Genomic DNA, 20,815 nt, shown 5'->3' on the forward strand with positions numbered 1-20,815 from the left:
GGAGCGCCGAGCCAGGCCAGGCCAGGCCGAAGGAGGGGAGAGCCGAGCGCATCGAGCGGAACGCTTAGCCCCGCCCCTTTAGAACACTCCCTCCCTCCCCCTCCCTCTCTCCCTCACAACAACCCTGTGAGGTAAATTATTTTTTATTATTATTATTTTCTTTTTTTTCTTTATTATTATAACTTCTTTCATTGTTTTCTATAATGATTACATGCATTATTTTTCTCTTTTAATCATTTTTTTTTTTAGAAAAAAAAGAAGCGTGACCGTTATTATAAAAATGACTCTTTTCACTCTGGCTGTTTTTTTAGACATGGTTTTATAGATGACTTTCCATCGTTTTTTTCCCCTTTTCTTTGCTCCCCCCCCATTGAACTGGCCAGCTTTACCACTATGATAAGTGCAGTCAATTTTATAATCCAATCCTACGCTGAGGGGAAAATTCCATTTCTTGTAATACTTTGTTTGGCTTGATAGGGAAAAGCACCACCGGAGCCTTTGATATTGGAGGAACGGCTATAGCTATGTCATTATTATATTATTATTATTATAGCTAAGAATAATAAGACTGTTGCAGCATCCATTCATGGTCATGTGATCAAAATTCAGATGCTGGGCTACTGACTCAGGTTTATGACGGTTGCGTCCCCTTTTGCGACCTTTGACAAGCAAAGTGCAATGGGGACGCCAGCTGATTCACTTAACAATGTGGCAAGAAAGGTCATAAAAAGGGGCAAAACTCCCTTCACAACTTAGCAACAGAAATTTTGTCGTAAGTCAAGGACTATCTGTAAGTGATTTAAAATTGGTAATATTTCTTTTTCGTCTCGGTGACGTTTATGGAGAAATAATAACGAGGTACGAACTGATGCCGTTCCTAAATGGTTAAAAAGGGCATTAAGTGGCGTGACCACAAAAAAATACAATCGTCTCTTATCACCAGTCCTCTGTTTGTGCTTCAGAAAAGGACACCTGGACAGTTATATAACCACTGGCTGGAAATATGAATCTGTGTTGTTTTGTGGCAGGGAGCGTGAAAAATCGGCTTTTCTGGGATTGTGAATAAATGACTCTTCGTTGGAACGCAAACAAAACCTCTTGATCCGTCACGTGAGCTGAGCTGCTTCCAAAGGAAAATATGAAACTAGGAGAAGAAAGATTTTCCACTCTAGATGTCCAACCCAACTTTAAACTGAATATCTGAAACACGGTCCTTGGATGGTTCTCCAAAGGTGGTTGAAATGCAGTTGAACAGTTGCAAGAAGGCAAGAAACCAAATGCATTTTGGCGAGTGGAAGGGTTGAGTGACAATTCCTCTGGTGATGCAGGTAATGGATAATTTAGAGCATTGGGTTTTTGGTTTTATTTATTTATTTGTATCCCGCCTATATTGTTTTTACAAATAACTCAAGGCAACAACATAGTCAACATGCCTTCCTTTTATTTATCCCATAACAATAACCCTGTGAGGTAGGTTGGGCTGAGAGAGGGATTGGCCCGAAGTTATCAGCCAGCTTTCATGCCTAAAACGGGACTAGAACTCACCGTCTCCTGGTAATTGGCCCAAAGTCATCCAACTGGCTTTCGTGCCTTAAGTGAGACTAGAACTCACCGTCTCCTGGTGATTGGTCCAAAGTCACCCAGCCAGCTTTCATGTCTATGACAGAACTAGAACTCACCATCTCCTGGTAATTGGCCCAAAGTCATACAATTGGCTTTCATGCATTAAGTGAAACTAGAACTCACTGTCTCCAGGTGATTGCCCAAACCCAGCTGGTTTCATGCCTAAGGTGGGACTGGCAACCACTGTCTCTTGGGGACTGGCCCAAAGTCATCCAGCTGGCCTTTACAGCTAAAGCAGAACTAGAACTCACAGTCTCGTGATTTTTAGCCTGGTGTCTTAACCACTAGATCAAACTGGATCAACAGAGTGTAACCTTCCCCACCGGAGGTAAGTTCTCCAGATGTTACTTGAGTTTACTCCAACTTCCATCAGCCACACCAACAAATGGCAAGGGTTTATAGGAGCTACATCCATGGGTGGGCATGACGGAGGTCACTCAGCCCCACAGAATTGTGAGTTGTGTAAAGCCAGAGTTAAAGACACACATTGAGAAGACGGGGCAAGTGATCAGCATCAAGCAAGCCCTGACAGACTTAATCCCTAATCTTAGTAATTTGCAGAGACACGAAGGAATGTAATCTGATCTCTGGACATTAATCTGTGTTTCTGGCAATTCAGTAATGCACCAGAGGAACTCAATGAAAATGTCTGACGAATGGTATTTTTCGGGATAATCTTATGGAGGATGTTAAACTTGGGGAATCTTGGATAATTTTTGGCTAATTGTCTCCAGAATTACGAGCTTACTCACAGCCAGGAGTGAAAACTGGATGAAATCTCACCAAAAGTGAGAGATTGTAACCAATCTGTAATTTAATATGTGTGATAAGAATCTCTTTGTCTCTCTCTCTCTCTCTCTCTCTCTCTCTCTCTCTCTCTCTCTCTCTCTCTCTGTCTGTCTCTCTCTCTCTCTGTCTCTCTCTCTCTCTCTATCTCTGTGTGTGTGTGTGTGTGTGTGTGTGTGTGTGTGTGTGTGTGTGTGTGTGTGTCTTTCATCTATCGTCTATCGTCTATCATCTTTTCTTTTTTCTTCTGGCTTTTCCTTTCTTTATCACACTAGCTCTCTGATTTATTTATTCCTTACTTTAAAATATTTTTTAATCCACTCTTAGAAGTGGGTTTGCCAAAACAATTTGCCATTGGGAGAGCAGCCTTCAGCCACCATCTTTTTGCCTCCCAGCTTCTCCTTCCTTCTGTCCCTCTGCTCCATCTTTAACATTTCGTGTGTCCCTCCCCGAGCACTTTAGTTTTATTGCTATCAGGACAATAAAGCCGTCCAAGGATTTTTACAAAGTCGCATCAATTGACTGCCAGAGCTAGAAAACCTCACCGGATAAAAATCCCAGCCACGGTTACAATTAGGAGCGAGCATAGAAAAAGGGCGTGTGGAAGGTCTTTTTGATTTTTCCAGAGGCCCCCAGGCAAATATTAACCTTTGTGGTGACAGGAAAACGCCTAGAAGACAAATCCCAGCTCACAAACTTGAACACAAAAGGCCTGTGAAGAAAACCTCCCATAGTGGATGGAAAGAAGGAGAAAAGTCATTAACTTTTTCTCCCCCCCCCCCTTTTTTTTTTTCAGCTGTACACCTGCAACTTTGCTAAAGAAATTCTCATCCCACTGTTGTTTGACAGGGAAGCAATGCTTAATAGCTTTGGTTTGAGTGAGATTAATCTCCTGGCTTTTAAGCGTTGTCTTAAAAAATGGTTTACAATACACACGCCTCAGCCAGCCCACATTTTTACCGAAGCACATTAGGCTTAAAAGTAAAGCGCAAATCGCAGGAATGAAGAGCTGAGCTGTCAAGTTGTACTTGTGGTTAAGACACAAGGCACATCCTTCATCTTCTAAGCTGACCTGCCTTCAGGCAGGTATGTCGCTGACAGGTATTAATCCCTCGGGTGAGATGCAGAAGCTTTCCCATCAGCAGTGGAGGAACCAGCATCGAAAAATAAGATTTCTAAGATATTTTTTAAAAAAGCAAATTATTTTACTGTATCCAACTAAAGGGGAAAAAATTCTACCCATGTAACTTTATTCACAATGCGCTGTTATATTTTAAAAGAGGAGGAGGATTGGTGCGCTCTAAGCGGGGTTGTTTTGTACTAAGCATTTCATGACCCAACTAGGTAACGTCATCAGTGCTAGAATGGAGTGTGATTTGCAGAGAGGAGGAGGAGGAGGAGAAGAAGAAGAAAAAAAAGGAGAAAGAAGGAGAAGAGAAGGAGGAGGAGGATTGTGGGGTCTTTGGTGCTCTCTGAGCTGGGTTGTTTTGTACTAAACATTTCATGACCCAACTAGGTAACGTCATCAGTGCTAGAATGGAGTGTGATTTGCAGAGAGGAGGAGGAGAAGAAGAGGAGGAGGAGAAGAAGAAGAGGAGGAGGAGGAGAGGAAGAAGGAGGAGGAGGAGGAGGAGAAGAAGAAGAAGGAGGAGAAGGAGGAGAAGGAAGGAGGAGGAGGATTGTGGGGTCCTTGGTGCTCTCTGAACTCGGTTATTTTGTACTAAGCATTTCATGACCCAACTAGGTAACATCATCAGTGCTGGAAGAGAGTGGGGTTTGTGGGGAGGAGGAGGCATCCAACCGTGGCAACTTTAAGTCCTGTGGGTTTCAACTCCCAGAATTCCCCAGCCAGCTATGAAATCAAGAGTGCAGGGGGCTGAGCAGAGGACAATTCTGAAAACTCTTCGACGCACATGGATGGAAGAAAGCCATCACTGAGATAAAAAAAAAGAAAAGAAAACTATATTGGCTGCGCTCGACCAGAGAAGCACGTACGCCTGCGAGGCAGAAGGTCGAAGCCAAGACAAGCGTCTTCTGGAGAAGCAACCTGCGTCACTTGGGCCATTCCCACCCCTGTTCTCAGCAAGACGCGACTTTTGCACCACATAGTTTCAGCTCGCAGTGGAAAACATGCTGTCAATAGTGGGCAGAGGGCCAACCTGGGTGGGCAATGGCACACAAACCTTTGGGGAGCTGAGGTGTGTCTCAGTGCAGCAATAATCCTTTGGGATCATACATATCAAGTCAGCCTGGCATTGAAACACACACACAGAGAGAGAGACTTTGCAGTTCTGGCTTTGATTTGTCCAGAATGGTCTCCTGTCTGAGCAGGGATTGGAATAGAAGACCTGCAAGGTCCCTTCCAACTCTTGTTATTCTGTGTTCTGTATTCTGATTCTGACTTTGGCCAGGCTCCCTCTCGGCCCCTGCTCTGTGTATGTGATTCTTCCACCCATTTTTGCTAAATCCGACCCAGTCTTGTTCCAATCGAGAACAACAGAGAAATTTCCTGACAGTGAGAACAATTCATCAGTTGGAGTGGCTGGCCTCCAGATGTTGTTAGGTGCTCCTTCACTGGAGGTTTTTTTTTTTTAAAGACTGAATGATCACTTGTCTGAAATGGTATATAAGGTCTCCTGCTGGAGCAGGGGGCTGGACTAGGAGACCTCCAAGGTCCCTTCCAAGTCTGTTATTTGTTATTTGACAAATGTTCTCTGGAGGCTTTCAAGAAAAGATTAGACGACCCTTTGTCCGGGACGTTATAAGGACTCCTCTCTCAGCCATGGGGTTGGACTAGAAGACTCCAAGGTCCTTTCCATCCCTAAGATTTCCATAATTCCGTGAGAATGTATTCTCTTTTTTGCCCCTTTTAAGAGAAAAGATAATTTAGATGGAAATTTGCCCGCGCTGGGTGTGGTCTATGTTGTGTCCATTTTCATTCACCTTGCACAATACCAACCTCGTGGTTCGTTGTTCCTTCGGTAACCCCAAGATGGGACTTGGGGGAACTGCTGCCGAAGGATTCCAGACATTGAAAAATATACAAAGCCAGGAATTTGGTTGGGCTGCATTCTTTGGAGAACTGCAAGCAGGACAAATGGGGACCTGCCCTCTGCTTTCAACTCTTGACAAAACATTCCCAGTCAAGCATGGCAAAGAAATATATTCTACCTGGCTGGAGCACCTACTGCAGGGAAGTCAGAGGCCACCACCAACCTGCCAGGTGAAGAAACTCAACAGGAATATTAAGTTGAAGCGTTGGGACTTCTTTGCAGGGAAACCCACCCAGGTTTGTTGACCCAGTGCCAGGGGTCTTCAAACTTGGCAACTTTAAGACTTGTGGACTTCAACTCCCAGAATTGCTCAGTTGTCAAGTTTGAAGACCCTTGCCCAATACCATCCAGTATTTATTTTATTTTTATTTATCAGGAAAATTTATATGATCGTCCAATACCCTCACGTTGACTTGGGCAGCTTACAGAAATAAAAACCCAAATACGAAACCCCTCCACAAACACCCCCCAGGGAAAACAATCAAACCAATCATTTGATGGGCCCCCATATTTACCAGGAACGTTGGTGGAATCATGTCTTCAGGGCCTAGGGAAATAATGTCAAGATGAGAGTTTTATTTCCGCAGGGATGATGTTCCACAGGGAGGGAGCCACCACGGAGAAGGCCCTTCGCCTTGGTCCCTCTAGATCAGGAGTCTTCAAACGTGGCCCTTTTATGACTTGTGGGCTTCAACTCCCAGAATTCCTCAGCTAGCGATGCTGGGAGTTGAAGTCCACAAGTCATAAAAGGGCCAAGTTTGAAGACTCTTGCTCTAGATGGAGCTCCTTAAGAGAGGGGACTCATAACATCCTCCCCGGTCTGCTGAGTTGGGTAGATGGGAAAAGACAGTCCTTCAAATAGCCAAGTCTTGTAGGACCTTGAAGATGACCACCAACACTTATGGAAGTGTGAAACCAAGGTTAACCAGATGAAGTCCTGAAGAGGGATGGGTGGCTTACTGTCAGGGGGTCTTGGTCGTACTCAGCATTCTTGGCAGGCGGAGGCTATCATCCGAAAGATGGTTTTGGGGTTGTTGTTTTTTCAAAAGGGAACTGGAGTTGGTTTTTCCTTGAAGACGTTTCGCTTCTCATCCAAGAAGCTTCTTTGCTTTTGGGAAAAAGCACCTTTGAGGAAACCATAATCTGGATGACTTGAGAATCTCCATAGAGATTCATGGGTGCTGTTATGTTTTCCCACTCGCAGTATCTCCATGACATGAACCCATTCTGAAAAATGTCCTTTGGCTCCTGAAGTAGATCCAAAACCTGGATGGGTCCGAAACGGTAGCTTTTATGATCTCCTTACCTGCTTCAGGGATAAGGGACCCACGGGGCCGGTAACTTAAAACTGCTTTTATTCTCCAATCAGAAACTGCTTAAACCACATTCTCCAGAAGTGGTTAAAGAGGGTGGGGTTTAACAGTCTTTCTTGTTCACATGTCTGCAGCCCAGACTTATAAAGCTCAGCACTGGCGAAGGGTGAACAAACGAGGCAGCCGGTGCCCAGGTTCCTATCCGCCACACCTGGGCCAACATTTCAGTTCTCCTTTGCAAATGGCTCTGCTGAATTTCGTTTTTTCTTCCCCTGCCTCTGTCGTTCTGCTTTTTCTGCTGCTTTTGGCATCTTTCTATTGGTCGGCTCTCTTTCAAAAATCATCTTTAAAGTTGCCGCCCGGCCCTTTGCCGCTTCCCATCATCGGACACCTGCATTTGCTCGATTTTAAAAGGCAGGACAAGTCCCTGCTGAAGGTAGGAGAGAGAGAGAGAGAGAGCGAGAGAGAGAGAGAGAAGGAGGGCTGAGTTTCGGCTAACGGTTCCCTGGTGCAAATTCCAGATTTTCCCCAAGTCTTGTTAGGATGATTTTTTTTTTCTAGGATGCCTTGTTTTAAACCGATGGATTCCACAGTGCCCTGTCGGAATACAGAATATGAATTCTGTTTAGGTTTGTTCAAAGTTTGCTTGAGCTATTGGTTAAGTTGTGCGAAAAAAAACAGGTATGTGTACGTGTACGTGCGTGATTCGTATCTGCATTTCATTCAACTCTGACTTTGAACTTCCTTAGAAATGAATGCCTGGCTTGCATTCTTGGGCTTGCATCATCATCATCATCATTATTATTATTACCACCTTGATTTTCATCTTAGGAACAGTTAGGAGAGATGCAAATTCTGCTAGTAGAAATAGCAATGAATACAGCACAGCTTAACATAAATGTTGAGAATTCTTCTCTTGCACCCAAAATTTGCAATGGTGCTCCTTGCAATTCTACTGACTTTGATGGCAGCTTAGGATGGGTGTTGTAGTCTACAACTTCTGTAGGGTGCCAGAACAGGAATGGAGGGGGGTTTTTTGAGGCTGGAGTTGCAGGAGAAAATTCTCTTTTGAGCTCAGCTGGATCTATTAATGTTAGGTCGAGTGTTCCCGACTGACTCAGTCAATGTAGCCATGGGATGTGTTAATACATATTTATTAACCCAAGTGAACCTGTTTGCGCTTAAGGAGAAGGAATGGATATCATGCTTAGGAGCTGGAATCAAATAATCACAATTGTTCTAAAGTTCAGCCACTCAAGGCAGGTGGGTCACTGTAAATTACAAGCATTAGAGTATTTACTTCTGAAAGATGTTGGCGAGGGTGTGGTTTTGCAAGCATGGGGTCTGTGTGCATTACACACAGAGATACACACACACTCACGCAGACAGAGTTGGCCTTGAGCAGACCTCACCTTTAGCCCGATCCTCTAGTTTTATTAACCACAATGGGAATAAGCAAACTTGTTGGTTTGAGCACGAGGCTGGCAAATCGTTGAACCTTTAATTAGTCAGAATCTGAAAAAGCCCATTTCTGTCTCCAGTTGCCATTGGATAATAAACCTTGCAAATTTGTCTAAAATCAGGTCAAAGCATCCAAGATTCGATGAGGTCTGTCCTGATTTTTATTTTATAGACCCTCCACCCCCAAGGCAGATCTGGCTATCATAGTGTGACTGCTATTTCTTAATTTCTGAGAGTTTGTGTCCATGGCCCGGTGAGACATGGGCAGGCTCATCAAAGGGTGTCAATAAACATCTTTATTCTGGTTGGTCATTCAGTCAGCCAGCTGTTTAGACTGGATTTGACATTTTTGTCTACCTGTTGAGTCCTTCCCAAGGACCTGGGAGAGGCAGATGTGGATGTTTGATAGCATTGTAAGTCTCATTGCAGGACGTAAGCTGTTCCAAGCAAAGCTGCCTTTTTGTCAATGCAGATGATATTCAGATGGTGCTCCAGATGTTTGGGGATTGCAACCAAGGCACCTATGACTATTGGGACTACCTTTGCTTTCTTTCGCCACAGTCATTCCATTTCTATTGGCTTCTCTTTCAGCTTGCGAAAAAATACGGGCCCATCTTTACCCTCTATTTCGGGTTCAAGAAAGTGGTGGTGCTGACGGGCTATGAAGCAGTGAAGGACGCTCTTGTGAACTTCACCGAGGAATTTGTGGATAGGCCTTCCATACCTATATTTGAGCAAATTCAACATGGAAATGGTAAACCCTTGTGCGCCCCTCCCCCAAATAAAGAAAACTAAAATAAGATGTAACTTCAGAACTGGTTATCCCAATCTTATTTGCTGATGGAAATCAGCATGGCATTGCTAATCATTTGTGAACTTTTGAAAAACCTCAATAGATGAAGAATCCTGAACTTTTCTAGACAGGGTGATACGTTAGGGGGGAAACAGATAATAGGCAGATGGAATCTGTCCAGAAAGTTTGGCTGTTTCAATAACAGGACTTGGCATTGTACTTTGTTGTCTTCAATCCTCCATGTAGCTCTAGGAAATAAGCTCTTTGTGGATTTTGGTGCTTTCTGAGTTGGGTTATTTACTTGCAAACATTTTTGGAGTTTGTATGCCTAAATTTCTTATACTCCATGGGAATAGAAGGTAGCTGTAGGAGAAGAGCAGGCAGAGCCGGGGGTGGAGTTAAACATGTCATCAGCTTAGACTCCTTAAGTTGCCACAAGTGATCAAAATCCAACTACTCTTGAGTTCAATTGACCCTTATCTGGTGCCAATTGAGTATTGAACGTTAGTTGATTAAATTCTTGTCTAAAGGCTTGAATAAACCTTCTATGCTGTGACTTAATGGATGCCCCCGATCCTTTGCACTTGACAGCAATCCTAGAATATAAACCACTCTTTTTCAATCGTATCTTCTGCCTTCCCCCACAGGGGTTTTCTTCTCCACCGGAGAGCTATGGAGGACTACCCGAAGATTTACGGTGTCCGCCATGCGCAACCTTGGGATGGGGAAAAAACACATCGAGGAATGCATTACCGAAGAGCTAAGTTTTCTGATAGAGAATATTAACTCTTTTGAAGGTGAGCTCGGAAAAGGGGAGAGCAATTCCCTTGAATTGCAAAAGACCTCACAAAAGTCAATCCGTGTTCCGGGGCACAGATCACAGTCTTCTTTAACAAGAGTTATTAACACGAAAAGAATAATTAGAAGAATTTCCACAACGAAACTATTTCTTATTAAGAACTTAATTTCTGTTCTTGGATACCGTTTTCTCAAGCGTGGCAACTTTAAGATGGACAGACTTCTACTTCCAGAATTCTCCAGCCGGCATGGGAAATTCTGGGAGTTGAAGTCCACGCACCTTAAGGCTGCCGAATTGAGCGATACCAAGCTGTCAGAGCAAAGCCTTCGTAATTCTGTCTAATTGTGCTTTTATGTCAACTGGAGAATAGGTGGGGCCCTTCAGTGTTGACGGATGAGCTTCCAGGTGTCTCTTTACAAAGCAGGCCCTCAACTCCTTAACAAGCGCTGAGAATTGGCCTGTAACAGGTCATGGGATAATGGAAAAAGGTCCAGGCAGAGAAAAGTTGTATACATTTTTTCACAGTGCCCTAAAACACCAATGTTTTTGTGTTTGTTTGGGTATGTGTGCGTATGTGTGTATAGTTCTCTACCAGATTGGCAACCGCAAAATTGAACTATCCCCTTAGTGGTTATCCAGCCTGCTGAACCTCCCCTGGTGCCATTTTGCTCTGCAATCACCTATGCTTATCCACATCGCTGTGACTAATGATTTTGACCTAGCTGCAGTTTTTAAAAAACGGACTCACTCTTTTCTTCCATTATCCTTTTCTGCTTCTTCCCTCAGAAGCACCTTGCGAATAACAATGCAGCAAAAGCAATAGTTAAATAACTTTTTTTTTAAAAAAAGCAAATACCTTTTTATTCTTGTCCTCTAGCAATGCCTAAGCTGGATGAACAGATTTGAGGGAGCCTGGAAAGGTCCTGACGGGGTACACATAAACCCCAATGGACATGATTGATCCATGGGATAGATGTGACCAGAATAAGAGGCTTGGAAGGAACCTTGGAGGTCTTCTAGTCCAACCCCCTGCTCAGGCAGGAAACCCAATACCATTCCAAACAAATGGCTGTCCAGTCTCTTCTTGCACCAGTGGTGGGATTCAGGCAGTTTGCACCAGTTTGGCAGAACCGGTAACTAATTTTTTGTTGCCCAGGCCCAGAACGGACTTCTGGAAGCGGCATCCACACAAAGAACCGGTTGTTCACCTATTTTAATCCCACCATTGTCTTGCACCCACAGCTTCTGGAGGTGAGCCATTCCACTGATATTAGTGATCCTCTCTTTTTACTCTGAAGGTGAGCCTTTCAACCTGAGGACTTTCAACGCGGCTGCGACCAACATCACTTTTGTTCTGCTGTTTGGGGAACGATTTGAGTACAACAACCCGACTTTTCTCACTCTTCAGAGACTCATAGATGAAGTGATGTGTCTTCTTGGGTCCCCTGCTTTACACGTAAGCTGGCTTGCCTCTGCCACCCCTTTCTCTTTTTTCTCTCCCTTATTGTTCCTATTCATTTTGAGGGAAAATAAATTGTTTTAAAATTTGGGCATTAAAGAATATTTGGGGGAAATGGATTGAGGTGAAAGAGAATGGAGAACGTAATGGCCACGTACTAAATGGAGCGAAAGACAAAACACAAGGAATAACAGTGGGGAAAAAAGACTAGAAAAAGTTAGAAAAAATTATTAGAATGAGTTAGAATCAGCAAAAGTCTGGCATCTGCAAATTCTGGATATTAATGGTTTCCTTTGCAAAGCAGAGATTTATTTTACTCAATCTTTCTTATCCTTCTCCTTTTCCTTCCTTTGCTTCTCACTAGCTGTTCAACTTCTACCCATTCCTGGGTTTTCTCTTCACTGTGCACAAGACTTTGCTTCAGAAGATCGAAGAGGTCCGAGTGATTATCAGAGATTATATCAAGAGTAGCAGACAAGATCTCAACGGCAATTGCTTCAGGAGCTACACAGAAGCTTTAGTCTTCAAGCAGCAACAGGTATGCCCAGCACAAGTAACAAAGCTAAGAAACAGGGTGTGGGCATCTGGGTGCCATTCAAAAAATGAAGATGGCAGCCACATGATGTGCATCACCCATAGTAACCATGGTGACTACCATCTTAGCTTTGTTAATATCAGACCTCTTTGTTGGAACTAGGAATGTCTAGGCCAGGGATAGGCAATCTTGTCTCTTTTATGACTCGTGGACTTCAACTCCCAGAATTCCTGAGCCAGCCATGCTGAGGGGAAAGGGAGAGATTTCCAAGCTGAGCCATGCTGGCTCAGGAATTCTGAGAGTTGAAGTCCACGAGTCAAGAGCCAAGGTGGCCTACCCCTGGGCTAGGCTAACAAAAGAAGGATTAAGGGGGACATGATAGAAGTCTTGCAATATTTGTCATGGAGAAGAAGGAGTCAAGCTATTCTCCAAAGCCCCCAGAGGCAGGACAAGAAGCAACAGAGAGAAACATATCAAGGAGAAAAGCAACCTAGAACTAAAGAGAAATTTCCTGACAGTGAGAATAATTAATCAGGCGAAGGATTTGCCTCCAGAAGTTGTGGGTGGAGCAGAGGTTTTGTGCCCATAACATCCCTCATGTCCCCTCCTTGTCCTCTCACCCCCTACCTTGTGCCCTTTCCTAGGACATGAACAAAAGGCAGAACCTCTTCCACGAAGATAATTTAATTGCGTCCATTCTGGATCTCGTCATGGCTGGGACAGAGACCACCGCCACAACTCTGCAGTGGGCTGTCTTGCTGGCCATGAGGTATCCGGAGATGCAAAGTGAGTTGTTGTTTTCTGTTGATGTTGTAGTTTCCACCCTTCTGCTACGCATAGGTGTCAGGGTTGTGTGCTCCAGGTGGGCTGCATTCACAAAGTCCATGCTTTCAATTCTTCAGGGTTCGTTTCGGTCAAAAGAGGAGCCGTAAATGAAACTTCAAAAGACAGACAAAACTCAAGTGGAAAAGAAAGTTTCACGGAGAAATTAGAGGAGGTTGTCTAGCTGCAAATTTAGTGGAAGAGAATGGATTGAAACAAGCAAGCAAAAAAAGGGAGGGATGGAGGGAAAGGGAAGGAGAAGGAAGGGAAAGGAAGGGAAAAGGATGAGGAAAGGAAAGGAAAGGAAAGATGGGATGGTAAAAGACAGCAACCAGCAAACTGGCTTTAATAAGAACTTAACCAGGTAACACCAATATATGAACCAGAACATCTTTGCATGTGAGAAGTGTCATTTCTAGAAGTTTTGCAAGACATTTCACAGCTCCAGACCCCTGTATAACCCCCCCCTTCTAAATTAAGAAAAACGCTTAGAACAAAACATGCATTATATCATTCTCTTGCCTGTTAATGAACAAAACAAGCAAAACAAGAGTACAGAGAGATATTAAAATAGGGGTGCTCAGAATTTAAAAAAAGACCAACCATGTAGAAACGGGCTGGAATGAAGTCTGGATGATGGAGGACAAGGAGGAACAGTGTGAAATTTAAATGGATAGATTTGTTTTGCCCGGCCTGAACAGTGTTTGGTTTCCCTTTCTGGCTGGGCTGGCTTCAGAGAAGGTCCAGGAGGAGATCGGGCGAGTGGTGAAGCCGGGTCATTGGGTCACTTACGAAGACCGGCGCCACATGCCTTTCACCAACGCGGTGATCCATGAGGTCCAGCGTTTCATCACCCTCCTGCCACACGTCCCTCGAAGCACCTCCGTGGACACCCACTTCAGAGGCTACTTCCTCCCCAAGGTAACTGCCCCCAAATGTACAGGGAGCCCTCGACTTACGACCAAAACCTCCGTGGCTAAGCGAGACATTTGTTAAGAGATTTTTGATCATGTGACCGTGGGAAAGCTGCAATGGTCGTAAGTGTGAAAAATAGTCCTAAGTGCCTTTTTTTTTCAGTTGTGTTGTAGCCTTGAACAGTCACTAAACAAACTCTTGTAAGTTAAGGATTTACTCCTGGCCCTGGATCTGAGGCTGCTAAAATTAATAGCAATAGCAGTGAGTCTTATGTACCGCTTCACAGTGCTTTACAGCCCTCTCTAAGCGGTTTACAGAGTCAGCCCCCAACAATCTGGGTCCTCATTTTATTGACCTCGGAAGGAGGAGGGAAGGCCGAGTCAACCCTGAGCCGGTCAGGATCGAACTCCTGGCAGTGGGCAGTGAATTAGCCTGCGACACTGCATTCTAACCCCTGCGCCACCAGGGCTCTTAATTAATCCAGTTTGATGGAAGAAGGTTTACCTAACTTTCCCCAGTCTGGATTCTTCAAAACAGATGGATTCCCCACATGATCCCGACTAAGAGATTTATAGTGTTTGTGCCTATGATTCAGTCTTGACTCCAGCCAGGTGACCCCCTGCTCAGTAGGTGAAAAAATGAGAGACATCGGATAGGCTCTTGTTCTGATCTTCTCCTTCCTGTTCTCCAGGGGACCATGGTCATCCCATCGCTGACCTCAGTCCTGCTTGACCAGAGCCAGTGGGAAACCCCCCACGAATTCAACCCCAACCACTTCCTTGACCCCAGTGGGAATTTCGTCAAGAAAGACGCCTTTGTGCCCTATTCTTTAGGTAATCTTCTTGGAGTCTTTGAGCTTTGGGGGTCCAATAACTGCTGTGAAGGGAACCTCTTACCCCCAGCAGCTTTTCCTGCAAGGGTTGTGTTGCCAAGAGTTGCATGTTGGGAAACTCTTCAGGACATCTTTTCCCAGATTGTAAGTTCCTCCTCCTCCTCCTCCTCCTCCTCCTCCTCCTCCTCCTCCTCCTCCTCCTCCTCCTCCTCTTCCTCCTCCTCCTCCTCCTCCTCCTTCTTCTTCTCCTTCTCCTTCTCCTTCTCCTTCCTCCTCCTCCTTCCTCCTCCTCCTTCCTCCTCCTCCTTCTTCCTTCTTCTTCTCTGCCTCTTTCTATTCTCCTCCTTCTCCCTCTCCCTCTCCTCCTCCTCTTCCTTCTCCTTTTCCCCCTCCTCCTCCTCCTCCTCCTCCTTCTTCCTTTTTCCTTCTCCCCCCTTCCTCTCCCTCTCCCTCTCCTCCTCCTTCATATCCTTCCACTCCCTCTTTTTTTTCATAGGACGCAGGAACTGCATCGGCGAAAGTCTGGCCAAAATGGAGCTCTTCCTCTTCTTCACGGGCCTCCTGCAGAAATTCACTTTCCGGCCTCCGCCTGGGCTTACAGAAACGGACTTGGACCTGGAAGTCCCTAAGACGACGTTCACCCTAAGACCACAGCCGCAGCTGACGTGGGCCGTTCTCCGTGAGTGAAGAAAACGTGGCACGAGACGCAGGTGGGAAAGAAGGGGAAAAGACACTCCTATACAGACCATACACTCTCTGTTTGTGTGTGTACATAATCTGTATCTCTACATGTAGACTATATAGGTCTTAAGACAGGGTTTCTCAATCTTGGCAGCTTTAAAAGCCTCCCTGCACATGTGCTGGCTGGGGAATTCTGGGAGTTGAAGTTCACACATCTTAAACTTGCCAAGACTGAGAAATGTAGCATAGCATAGCTTGCTAATTCCATAGCAAGCTAGATTTAACATTAAGCTAGACTCCAAAAGAGAAAGAGAGTGGAAAAAAAATAGATATAAAAAAAACCCCAAATCCTTGGGGGCAAAATGATGTTTAACTTCCCATATATATTCATGGATAAGCAAATAAGTTGACCCTCCAATCTTTCACCAAACTATCATGAAGGATGAGACTGACCTTGTGAACTTCTAGGAAGCTTTTACCTTAGGAGGGGAGAAGATTTACTGGTTTTAATCGAAACAGGCTGTTCTTATCATTGCAGCCTTTTTCTATTCTTCAGTATCTGACTGACAGTCTCGACTGCCTCTCCATGGCTGGTCTGCATCATAGCAAACCCTTTTTTTTTTTTTTTTTGCAATTTTGCTTGACTTTTAGAGGCTAGCTCATCCTTGCATTGCCTATTCTCCATCTGAAACACAGCGTTTCAAAACCAAAAGTGAGGCTTTTCATGAGAAGCATGCACATCGTTTTTTGTCGTGTTTGTATAAGCCTGGCAACCTTTAAAATCAATTTATATATCTCTCCACCTAAGTTCTTGTTCCTGATTTTGCTTTCTGCTTTCTGACTGCAGGGAGCACATGGCAGGTGCCACAGAGGTGAGAAAGCACCAGCAATGCTCTAGTCAGGATGGGAAGAATTGTTATGTGTGATATCATGCGATGCAAAGTTAGAACAATTAACCAGTGGAACCAACGGCTTGCCTCCAGAAGCTGTGGATGCTCCATCACTGGAGCTTTTGAAGAAGAAATTGGACAAACATTTGTCCGAAATGATGTAGGGTTTCCTGCTTGAGCAGGGGGTTGGACTAGAAGACCTCCAAGGCTCCTTCCGACTTTGTTAAGCTTAGGCAACTCTGCTTTCAGAGCCTTTTCATGGCTGATGCCTCACCAGCTTAAAAGCCAAGAAAATCCAAAGGGCAGGCTGTAAAATGGATAGATAAATATTTGTTGAAAAAAAGTGACCAAAACAAGAGCTGGAAAGGAATGATATAGAATTGTAAAAGATAAGGATCAAAAGAGACAGTAGAGATCATTTTAAGCAAACATCCACCACCCCCCCCTCGCTCAGGATCGCAATTGCTGTTACCGAAAGCTAGATGGATAACCTGATTGATGGCCCCTCAATTTTTCTTTATTATCTCCAGTGAAAGAGAATACACCACTTCCAGAAGTTTACTCCATGGTTGAAGACTTCTTACCATGAAAAAATGTTGGCTGATGTCCAGCAGAAATCTTCATCCTTGTAATTTGAGCTCTTTCTTTCTTGTGCTCCGTTTTAGAGAAGATACTTGCACCATCTCCCAAGTCAATCAAGCTTCCATCAGAATAGAGCTGGAAGGGACCTTGGAGGTCTTCTAGTCCAGCCCCCTGCTCAAGCAGTAGACCCTATCCCATTTCAGACAAATTGTCTGTCCAATCTCTTCTTCAAAACTTCCAGTGATGGAGCACCCACAACTTCTGGAGGCAAGCTGTTCCACTGGTTAATTGTTATCACTGTTAGGAAGTTTCTTTTTCATTCCAGGTTGCTTCTCTCCTAGATTAGTTTCCAGAAAGGAAAGAAAGTGTTTTTTTTTTAACTTTTCCCTCCTGCATAGATGCAGGTAAATATGCTCCTGGACTTACTAGGGGCAGGGGGAATAGACAGGAGGAACAGTTACTCCCAGGGCAGTGGTCAGATAAGCAGGGCTTGAACCCAGAAACTAATTTGAGAAACTATTTCAGATGACTCCTTCCCTGGTTCATCCCAGGATAAAAAGATGGAAAGGAAGGACATTCAGACTTGGAAATGTTTTCAACTCAATCCAATAAAACTCATCCTGACCTACAGATCGTTGGTTTCTCAGTCTGGTCTACCTAGTAGGGTTGACTCTAGGCAGCGCCATTACACATTATTAGAGCATGTTTTTCACCCTTAGCCATTTGAAGACGTGTGGACTTCAACTCCCAGAATTCCCCAGTCAGCCTTTCTTGACTGCTTCTGCAAGGACGGATTACCTAACCCCTGCCTCTTGTCCCAGAATGTCTTGGTGTGAACCTAAAAGTTAGACTAGTGGGATCTGAGGCCTGATCCAGTCCTTGGGGACTTCTTACCTTCTTCAGAATCCATGACAAACTTTTCTCATTGAACTTATGAACTTAATTCTTGTCTTCCAAGGGACCGTCCCTGATTGACCAGTGCAGTCAGAACAACCCCAAGCAAGCCATATATATATATATATAATTTTCTTTTAAACATTCCGAAATGTCTTTCTATCAGTAACAGAGCCTAATTCTTGTAAATGACTTTGGGAACTGGAACAAGAGTTGAAAACAGATTTTTGCCGCCTCCTCTTCTCCTTCTCCTGCTTCTTCTTCTCCTCCTCCTCCTCCCCCTCCTCCCTCTCCCCCCTTCTCCTCCTCCTCCTCCTTCTCTTTTTCTTCTCCTCCTCCTCCTCCTCCTCCTCCTCCTCCTCCTCCTCCTCCTCCTCTTCTTCTTCTTCTTCTTCTTCTTCTTCTTCTTCTTCTCCCCTTCCCCTCCCCCTCCCCCTCCCCCTCCTTCCCCTCTCCTCCTCCTCTTCCTCCTCCTCCTCCTCCTCCTCCTCCTCCTCCTCCTCCTCCTTCTTCTTCTCATATTGAAGTTCAGCCACAGGAATTTCCGTTCCGGCCTCCCCTGGAGGACCATCTCAATACTCTGGGGGTTTCAGATGACAATTTTTAGAGTCCCTGGCTTCCCTGACACGGCTGGTTGCCTTCCTTGGTTGAATCAGAAAATGCTCGGTCTTTCTCATGCTAAGATTTTGGATCTCAGCAAGTGCTTGGGAGGAAGTGGGCTGGGCTGGTAGTGGATTGTCCCCGAGAACATTCTACTGTCTGAGATGAAATACCCGGGACAACACCCCTGCAGCTTTGGGGACCACACCTGAAATGACCACTGCTGGACTTGCAACTGGCAAACACACAGGGCTTGGAAATTTGCAAAAAAGGACGGATTGCTCCTGAGTTACTTTAGCAACGCTGAGGACACCGGTTGTGTTTCCAACGGTCGATTCTTTCTTCAGCCCAAGATCCTAAGCAGCCTTCTTCACGTTAAGATTTGTGGACTTCAGCTCCCAGAATTCCCTGCACCGGACCACTGCACTAGAGCCTGTAAACATTTAGACCCTTAATCTGAATGGGCACTTCTATTGATGGAGTGTCCTTCTCAAGTGCCGTGCAACAAAAGTAATATTCCGTGCCATGGAGTCTGGTTTGGTACTAAGTAGCTTCCTGTAGTCTTGGTTGAATCAGGCTTTGGTTTAGGATGGGGGAGATTGGAAACTTCACATTTACCTGTAAGGAGAACCTACAGCTTAATCAGAGGGTGCCTGTTTTATAGATGGGTCTCCAACATCTCCAGGTAAGGCTGGAGAAGCCACCCATTGGTCTCCTGGAGAGCTACTGTCCATCAGTACAGCTAACATAGAGCTAGTTGAACTGAGATGTGCAACACGCAAACTCAAGCACTAACCAGAAGTCTGTTTCGTTTCGGCTTAGGGCAGTATCTAAATTCAACGGTTCTATAGTCTATATTCTTTTTTTTAATGTTTTATTGATTTTCTAATTTTACATTTAAGTATTTAAAAAGCAATATGGCGGCTGAGTTAATTGAAAATTCAATGACATACAAACATCTTTAGCGCAAGTCTCAAACTACCACATTAAATATTTCCTCTCTCTTCCCCTTAGCATTTACTGTCTCATATTCAAACTAATACAATTCTTATTATATCAATTAAATAAAAATAACATTCTTACATTTATCAATCATTTTTAGCTTATACATATCCTGGTTATTTTAACATTCAGTCCTTATAGACAATCAATGTCCTAATTAGTTTTTCCCAATTTTTAGTTTGCCATTAATATTTAAACTTAGCATTTAGTATTGATAATTTCCAAGTTTTAAGTGACCAAAAGTTCCCTTTATCCCAATTCATCACAAAAGTCTAATATTCAGAATATTCTATATTCTATATCCATGCCTCATTGGATGAATCAAGCTACAATAGCTTAGTCCACAACTCTTTAGTTAAAACAACGCAAGGTTTAGACCCAGGTAGGAAACAGCTGCTTTGCAATCTTCTGTACTATGGTTAGCAAGAAGCACTTCTAGAATTTGCTTCTTTATGCAGGGTGAGGGGAACCCCAATGAGGTGCTTAACAATCTTTGGCTGTGAACCCATCAAGGATCCCAGCCCAGCTGCCCAGCAAAACCTCTCTTCTTTCAGAATGTATGGGTGAAACCTGATTTTGTAAGCAACAATTGGAGAATAGGACAAATGACTTCTCCAATGACGCAGAATTAGTTTCTCTCTGTCTGAGCGTCTTAACCCCATTTATGCAATGAAAGAAACCGGACGATCAACACGAAGGATATTCTACGGTGGAAGAAAAGGGGCTAGTCTTGGAGAAATTGACGCCGATGCCAAAAATACGCTTTTAAATGAAATGGGACAATCCGTACTCCTAGATGAACTACTTATTCTCCATAAAAAGGGGGACAGGATGCACGTTAGAAGTAGAGTAGGGAGTGGGTCCTTGACAAGTTGCATTTTTGTTTGCCATTCTGTGTCGTTTTTAATTCTTTTTGCTAAGCAATAAGTGGCTAGGAGAGCGGGCGGCTGTATGAAACAAAAAAAACCCCACAAATGAATAAAGAGCACGGCCATCCTTTGCGTAGAATTTGAACGGGTGTGTTGGAGAAAGGAGTGCTTATGCACAACCATTTTTTAAAAAAAAATAATAACAAACTGCATTTTTCCTCTGCTGTTTCTCATTCAGCCCCCAAGAGCAGGGATTGGCATTGACAAACGTGTTCCCAAGAAGACAATCTCGGTTGTCTTTCTGGAGTGAAGTCCTCGACTTTTGGAGGCCAAAATTTCCGTTGCTAAGTGAAACAAGGGTTCAGTGAATTTGGTCCCATTTTACAGCCTTTCTCACCACCGTTGTTAAGTGAATCTTCTCCCCCCCCCCATTGACTTTGCTTGTCAGAAGATCGCAAAAGGGGATCACGTGAGGCTACCAAACCGCAACCGTTATAAATATGAGTCAGTGGCCAGGCGCCTGAATTTCGATTATGGGGATGCTGCAACGGTCATAAAGTGTGAAAAATGGTCATAAGTCACTTTTTTCAGGCCTGTTGTCACTTTGGTCACTAAACAGATGCTTGTAAAGTGAGGACCACCTATATTCAAACTATTGTCAAGAGAAGCTTCTTGAGGAGTCAGGACCAGGAGAAAAGTCTCCTGCCTCATTAAAGAAGCAAACTTTTTTTAAAAAAGGGAAACTGTTTTGCAAATCAAGGCATTGAACATTCGGTAAAATTGCAACGCTGACTCATTGGGAGCAATCATTTGTTTAAAATGTTTGTTCCAGTAACAAAGGAGCCCAGACGTATTTATGATTTTTTTAAATGAAAAACTTTGTTTTTAAAGAAAAACCTGGCAGAG

At 44.1% G+C, this 20,815-nt stretch overlaps 1 protein-coding gene across 6 annotated transcripts in view; it reads left to right on the forward strand.

Annotated features, from left to right (window-relative positions):
* Positions 1-20,815, forward strand: part of LOC120315715 (cytochrome P450 2W1-like) — a 26,266-nt gene continuing 5,451 nt past the window's right edge. The window contains exons 1-10 of one of the 6 annotated variants that reach the window (XM_039360524.1): positions 1-131; positions 1,029-1,328; positions 8,828-8,990; positions 9,677-9,826; positions 11,127-11,284; positions 11,652-11,825; positions 12,467-12,608; positions 13,381-13,565; positions 14,251-14,392; positions 14,888-15,985. In XM_039360524.1, the coding sequence (XP_039216458.1) occupies positions 1,323-1,328; positions 8,828-8,990; positions 9,677-9,826; positions 11,127-11,284; positions 11,652-11,825; positions 12,467-12,608; positions 13,381-13,565; positions 14,251-14,392; positions 14,888-15,078 (1,311 nt within the window). In that variant the 5' untranslated portion in view covers positions 1-131; positions 1,029-1,322 and the 3' untranslated portion in view covers positions 15,079-15,985. Of the gene's footprint in view, positions 132-1,028; positions 1,329-4,158; positions 5,699-6,552; positions 7,212-8,827; positions 8,991-9,676; positions 9,827-11,126; positions 11,285-11,651; positions 11,826-12,466; positions 12,609-13,380; positions 13,566-14,250; positions 14,393-14,887; positions 15,986-16,492; positions 16,789-20,815 lie in introns of those variants that run through there. The other 5 variants (XM_039360520.1, XM_039360521.1, XM_039360519.1 and 2 more) reach the window with 5 other exon arrangements.

The sequence above is a fragment of the Crotalus tigris genome, unplaced genomic scaffold, assembly GCF_016545835.1.
Source record: "Crotalus tigris isolate CLP2741 ecotype Arizona unplaced genomic scaffold, ASM1654583v1 scf7180000019173.45859301935:6455823, whole genome shotgun sequence".
NCBI classification, from domain to species: Eukaryota; Metazoa; Chordata; class Lepidosauria; order Squamata; family Viperidae; genus Crotalus; species Crotalus tigris.